This window comes from Zea mays, chromosome 1 (genome assembly GCF_902167145.1).
Source record: "Zea mays cultivar B73 chromosome 1, Zm-B73-REFERENCE-NAM-5.0, whole genome shotgun sequence".
Taxonomy (NCBI): Eukaryota; Viridiplantae; Streptophyta; class Magnoliopsida; order Poales; family Poaceae; genus Zea; species Zea mays.
In genome coordinates this window covers 280,670,988-280,677,691 of record NC_050096.1, presented here as the reverse complement: position 1 = coordinate 280,677,691, position 6,704 = coordinate 280,670,988, and the positions used below count along the sequence as shown (strand labels likewise).

The 6,704-nt window shown below is 39.9% G+C and overlaps 1 protein-coding gene across 1 annotated transcript; it reads right to left on the bottom strand.

Annotated features, from left to right (window-relative positions):
• Nucleotides 1-1,154: 1,154 nt before the first annotated feature.
• LOC100194389 (Transducin/WD40 repeat-like superfamily protein) lies at nucleotides 1,155-6,572 on the bottom strand. The gene is made up of 13 exons (NM_001139420.1): nucleotides 6,180-6,572; nucleotides 6,028-6,086; nucleotides 5,786-5,866; nucleotides 5,621-5,694; nucleotides 5,459-5,541; nucleotides 3,851-3,954; nucleotides 3,358-3,497; nucleotides 3,239-3,286; nucleotides 3,065-3,117; nucleotides 1,991-2,075; nucleotides 1,846-1,912; nucleotides 1,502-1,612; nucleotides 1,155-1,405 (listed from the first exon to the last, which is right to left on the bottom strand). The coding sequence occupies exons 1-13, from the start codon at nucleotides 6,494-6,496 to the stop codon at nucleotides 1,353-1,355; spliced, it is 1,275 nt and encodes a 424-aa protein (NP_001132892.1). The 5' UTR covers nucleotides 6,497-6,572; the 3' UTR covers nucleotides 1,155-1,352.
• Nucleotides 6,573-6,704: the final 132 nt, after the last annotated feature.

The following is a 6,704-nucleotide window of genomic DNA, read 5'->3' as shown; positions in this document are numbered from 1 at the left end:
TTTCTTTAAGTACTGTAAAGTTGTTGTTGGTAATGGTTGTAAAGCTAGTTTCTGGAAAAATTCTTGGATTGGTGATGGTCCTCTAGCTGTTAAATTTCCTGTTCTGTTTGATTTGGCTCTGGATAAAGACGTCTCGGTAAATAAGGTCTTGTCATCAAATTTTGATGCCCTTTCTTTCAGAAGAAGAATGATGGGTAGCCTTCAAGTGCTCTATGATGAATTAGTTGCTTTATGTATACTTTGTCAGATCAAGAGGATAGAGTTAATTGGTGTATGGGTAACAAAGGTTTTACTGTTAATTCTTTGTATAAGAAAAATTCGATTGATCAGGCCTACAGATTCTTGTGGAAATCTAAGTTACCACAAAAAATCAAAGTCTTCATTTGGCTTGTGATAAGAAATAAAATTCTTACAAAAGATAACCTGAAAAAAATTGGCATGGTTCTAGTGAGTGCTGTTTTTGTGGTGGTCTGGAATCGATTGAGCATTTGTTTTTTAAATGTTCTATTGCTAGATTTGTTTGGAGATTGATCCAAATTGCCTTAAATCTTGATTTCATTCCAAAAAGCATTGGGGAACTTTGTGACAGATGGCTGAACAAATCTAAAGACAGAATCTCAAAATTTAATGATATTTGGATGTGGAGCTATGTTTTGGGCTATTTGGAGAACCAGAAATGATTAGTTTTTTGGTGAGAAAATTCTCCTTTTGGCTGGATTCTTGGACTATTCGTCAGAGAGAGAGGGAAAAAAAGATGGTGGTCCAAGAAAGCCGACTAATCAAAAAGATAGCAAGTGAAGTGATGAACAGGTCGTTTGGGTGGTGTCTGAGAGACTGCCGTATTTCTGGTTGAAAGGTGATTTTGGCGCATGTCGCTCAAGTGCTGGAATGTTATTTTGGTGATCTAGGTTTATCTGGCGTGTTAGCTTTGTAGTTGCTCGTTGGCATGTTGCCGCTGTATATAAGCTCGGCTTAAAAACTGTGGTTTCGTCTGGACTGATGTTAGTGGAGGTTGACCCATGCTTATCTAGTATGATAGTATGTAGGGGTTAGTTCCACTAGGTGTTCTTTTGGTGATGGGTTGTATCTCATCATTTCGGACTGTAATGTCACTTATCCTATTTCCTAATGAAATAGGGGGCTCTGCCCCTTCGTCAAAAAAATAAGTCATTAATTCTATAGATCTCAGTGAATACATTTGCATTTTGCAGACACCAATTACAGCCAACACAACAGGAAGTGGTCAATGCCGCGATGCTCTCTGCACACGAACATCAAAGTGACAATAGATTTGAATGTGCATCCAATGCTTCGCTTAGCTTCAGCCTGATCCAATATTTTCACTAAATGCTTCAAGCTTCTTGTGAGGAAGAAAACATCCAGACAGAGCAGCTGTTCTCATCACCTAATAGAGCACATGAAATTAAATGTGTCACAACTCCCATTCAAGCATGAGACCTATGATTTGCAAGGCAATTTTGAGAGTCAATATAACATGCACCTGCCAAGTTTAACTCGTCTTCAAACTCATCTTGCATGCCAAATCTTCTGTGCCCGGATGATGTTACAGCAAATGGAAGGTATGGATGGAACGAGAACCCGTTTACAGTATCTAAGATCAAGTTGATATAAGATTAAAATGGATATAATATAGAAATAGAGACAGACTAAGGCATGCTTGGCTGGGAGACTGGCCTGGGGCGCTCGCCCAGGCAGGTCGATCCAGCCACCAGGAGCTGGAAATCGATGGCCTGGGGAGCCACCTGGAACAGCACCTTTTGCCAGGTTCACAACCAAACACACTGTTAAACCTCCTCTGGAAACACATGTTCAGAAGAGACATACCAGCTGCTGCTTGGTAGCCGGTTACCCATTGACCACCTTGAAGGTCATATACATGGACCATGCCATCCTATGGAGACACAAATTCGTCTTTCAGTTTTTGCTAGTTCAAAACATAATTAACTCAAATGAGAAAATTGTCCCTCACCTGCCCACCAGTGGCTAGATGTCTACCGCAGGGCTCAATATCAAAATGTATTCTTTGATTAGTAGTATCAGCTGATCTGTACAACCTTATTATGGAAACCACATATACAAAAAAGAACATAAGAAAAACTTCCACAGAAAAACTAGAAGGGGAATAATTCCACTTAAAAACCCAGTATACTGTATCGGCATAGTAGTTCAGGGTGTTTGAATGCACTAGAGCTAATAGTTAGTTGGCTAAAATATTGATAGTGAAATTAGCTAGCTAACAAATAACTAGCTAACTATTAGCTAATTTGCTAAAAATAGATAATAATTTATAATTGCACTACTAGCTAGATTGTTTGGATGTCTTCAACTAATTTTAGCAGCTAACTATTAGCTCTAGTGCATTCAAACATGACCTTATTAATTGATGTAAAATATAATGGATTGGTATAAACACTGAAATATTGCTAGAATAATATATGATCAATAGAAGAACAGGCTTGCTTCAATTATGATGGCAAGTGAATATATCTAATTAACCTGCACTGGAAAGCAAGCTTACTACACCTAACCAATCGAATAGCTCATCTGTATAACCACTTAAGGTGGTGTTTGAATGCACTAAACTAATAGTTAGCTGCTAAAATTAGCTGAAGACAACCAAACAGTTTAGCTAATAGTTCAGCTATTAGCTACTTTTAGCAAACTAGCTAATAGTTAGCTAGTTATTTGTTAGCAAACTAATTTCACCAGCAACTTTTTAGCCAACTAACTATTATCTCTAGCGCATTCAAACACCCCCCTAAGTATGCCATATAGAAGTAAGCAACCATTGAAACAATAAACCATATCTGCCACAAGACGTCATAAACCCATGGCTGAAAATATAGCTATAAGATCTGCCCAAATGAAATATTTAAGATAAAATAAGATGACCAAAGAACACATTTTTCATGTACCAAAAGAAATAAACAAAAACTCTGATACTATCATATGAGATAAGGCCTTGTATGGAACCATAAAATCATTTTAAAAAATCCAAGAAAGAAACTGTTCCATAAAGGCAAAAAAAAAATTAAGCTCTTACTTGTAAACAATGTCCACAGTATTGCGAATATCCCAACATAATATGTACGGATCCTGATAAAAGACCAATAGATAATTAATACCATAGACCAAAAAAGATCGAGTAATGCAAGTTATACGAACCCTGAAATGCCCAATTGTAAGCTAACTGACCAAATGTTGAGAAAATAGGTACCTTGCGCCCTCCAGTATACAGATAGTTCCCATCTTTCGAAAAAAGCACCTGAAACTTTCATCAATGTTATCTGCTATTCATACCGTCCGTAAGATTCAAATATACAGTACTTTCACAACCTGTGTAACACCACCAAGCTGGCCATGTAAGACATACAAAGGCTCCATATTATTCTCTGCATACACAGCAGTTGTCTGGCTGTATGAACCAACAGCAAGCATCCCATTTTGTGGAGAGAAGGAAATTGAAGATATTATACCTGACATGAAAATGTGTGATCAGAAGCCAAGCACTTATAGAATAGTTTGAGTAATTTCACATGTCATACAAAGATAAGTTCAATAACACTAGCCAAAAGTGAGCTGAGTTGAAGCGATCAAAATCTATATAAGTAAATCTTAGTGCAGAGTTGTTGATAGTGCAGCCTCATTGATCATAGTGCTCTAAACAATAGTTACATAGACAAGGTTCTAGCAGAAACTTATTTTGGTGGTTTCACTGAATGTTATTGTTTGAGGAAAAACAATGTGAAGTACATTTCAAGAATCTATGATCAAGGATGCTTGGAAGCATGTCAAGGGCACCAAACTTACAACTGGAATTGTCACATACCAGTTGGTCCTTCACCCCCCTTGAGTAAAGAATACTGATCAAAGTCTCTGCCAGGCCGATGAACATCAAACACTCTTATAGCTTTGTTGTATCCAGCAAATAGCCTGTAAAATAACATACCCCCCATGAATAAATATTCAAGAAGATTTTAATTCAGTTTAATTCTTTTTTCTGAAACAAATACCTCAGTTTAATTCTCAAAGTTAGGCCACTAGCTTTCAGTTGAACTCTGAAAACGGGACGGGCGGATAGTAGGTCATCTCGTATCCTACCCTAATTATTTTCACTTGGATTCGGGATCAGGTTCGGGTAGTAAAAGTGCGGGTCAGATATAGCACAAGATCGGAATTATTCGGACGGGTAGAAAACGGATCAACAACATAGCCTTTTAGTCCCAAGCAAGTTGGGGTAGGCTAAAGTTGAACCCAACAAGATGTCACCAAAAAGAGAGAGAGAAAGGGGACGGGTAGAAAACATATATCAGATATTATTCAGACGGATACATACAGATATCTGATACTTGTCGGATAGTCTTTGAATTAATTACATGCTTCTAAATACTACAATAGTCCAATTTTATAGTTCATAATACGATGGCAATGTCTAATCACACAATAGTCCAATATAACACATAGTGATAGTTTTAAATTGGCAAAAAATAGTTTATATAATGTATGATTGAAGAACTCAAATCGCAACATCTATCTTCAATAATCATCAATTGTGAACATATTAGACACGTCGACACAATTCTTTATATGCGTTACTATCAGAATTAGCATATACTCCCTCTGTTTTTTATTTGTCGCGTTTTAGTTAAAAAATGAACTAGCGGACGACAAATATTTAGAGAATGGAGGTAGTATATTATATATAGGCTAATCAAATTACTAGAGGCGCCAATACTTTGCCTTAAAAAAAAGCAAATGATAACATTAATAAGCTATGGAGTATTGGAGTTACACATGTGATGTATAGTTTGTTACTTTGATACAAATTTGGATATTATTTCAATGATTTTGACGTGAAGATATGTTCAAACAAAAATGTGATGTACTACAAGGTTGTTGATCTCTTCAAGCTCTATGATTTTCATGTAAACTTTATCTTCATCCGAGTTCATATGTAAAGGTTATGTTTTTATAAAAAATATTGTGCAGAAAAAGGAAAGTGGGCATCCAAAACCCGAGTACCCATATCCAATCCAAATATCCAAATATTTACTGGGTAGTCCTCGCTTCAAATCCAACCTGAATCAAAAGCTACACTATACGTGTACTACCCATACTAAGTATAAAAATATTTGAATCCGTATCCAAAAAATGGATATTTGTATTATCCGTATCCGGTACCTGACGGGTATAGTGGTATACCCAACCCGTTTTCACCCATAGAACCCCATATGTTATCCTAAGACACCAAAGTATGATACTGACAGTAAGCATTACACACACAACAAAATGAGTAAAAGGCCATTAATTTCTTATACTGAGAACAAGACCTAACAGGATGCCATGACTACAAACAGTATGTTTCATGTATCAAAAAATCAGAATTTTTCCTTATGTAACACGGATTCAACTTAGAGTTTGAGTGCACCACACATACTTAGATCCTGAAGAATTGAAAGAAATCGAAAGTGCAGCAGTTATTTCATCCATGGCATCATATGCTCGGTATGTGCACCGGAGCTGCAATTCCCGAAACAAATAATCAGAACCAGAATTAATTGTGAGACATAACGAAACACAACAAGCGGAACAGTCTTACTTCCCCACTGGTGGCATCCCAAAGGTGTATCGGATGATCACGACTGGTGCTTGCAAATACACAAGTGGCTGGGTCTGCAAAACAATAAAAATGCATCAAATTCACTAATTGATCATAAAGGAAGAAGGAATATGAACATATGAAAGAAAGCAATTCATCACCCACCAGACAAGGACATACACGGGTACCAGCAGAAATCGTACACTGGCTCACCCTCGTTCGCCTGAATGAAAGCTCCATAAGAATCTGCAGGGGGGAAGAATTTGAAACTAACACAGCGGATAGGAAGTAGAGGACAATTGAACCAACAGAGACGACCAAAGGATCGGCTAAGCATTCATTGCCGGCATTTACATGATACACTCCCACAATCGTAACAGCAAACAACTCAAAAACCAGAAACGCACCTTCACTTTCGACAGCGGCCTCGGCAACGGGCTCCGCCGCAATGTACGCTTCCTCCGGTCTGTCGAACGGAAGAAGGGAATGCCCCTAGTTTTAGCCACTCGCCGCGGGCGCAAGAGAGAGCGTATCAGAAAAATGTAAGCGCGCGGCTTACAAGTAAAACAAGCGGAGGGAGTTATCGTCGGAGCTGGTGAGGAAGGAGGACCCGTCGGGCGACCACTTTACGCCCTTGAGGAAGTTCTCGCCGCTACTATTGCTGCCAGAGGAAGTGGCGGAGCGGAACTGGCGGGCGAAGTGGTAGAGCCGGCGAGGGGGGCGGTCGAAGCGGAGCTGGAGCCACGAGTACTCCGCCGCCGCTTCCATCGCCGTAGCATCGCTCTCCGCGCCGCCTGGTGGTGCCTCCTCCGTCTCGGTAGCATCGCTCTCCGTGCTCGGCGGCGCCGCCGCCGCTTCCTCCTGCGCCGCTGCCATCGCGCTCAGCTCTTCTCCGGCGAAGCGAAAGCAACCGGCGGCCTGGGGCTGGGGTTTCGACGGGTTTCTGGGTCGTTCCCATTTGGGCCAGGACCAAGTGCAATCATAGTCAGGCAGGCCTGACCCAAACGAAGTCGCAGACTAGGCCCGCAACGGCATCGTGGCCTACTGAGACTTGACTTATAGGGCCGGGCCCAATCCAACCCCA

Excerpts from the sequence above, each read along its gene's own strand:
- LOC100194389 (NM_001139420.1), bottom strand. The coding sequence starts at position 6,496 with ATGGCAGCGGCGCAGGAGGAAGCGGCGGCGGCGCCGCCGAGCACGGAG. Across the intron at positions 5,695-5,785 it reads CCCGTGTATGTCCTTGTCTG|ACCCAGCCACTTGTGTATTT; the intron begins GTGGGTGATGAA and ends ATTGTTTTGCAG. Across the intron at positions 1,613-1,845 it reads CGGCTACCAAGCAGCAGCTG|ATACTGTAAACGGGTTCTCG; the intron begins GTATGTCTCTTC and ends ACTTGATCTTAG.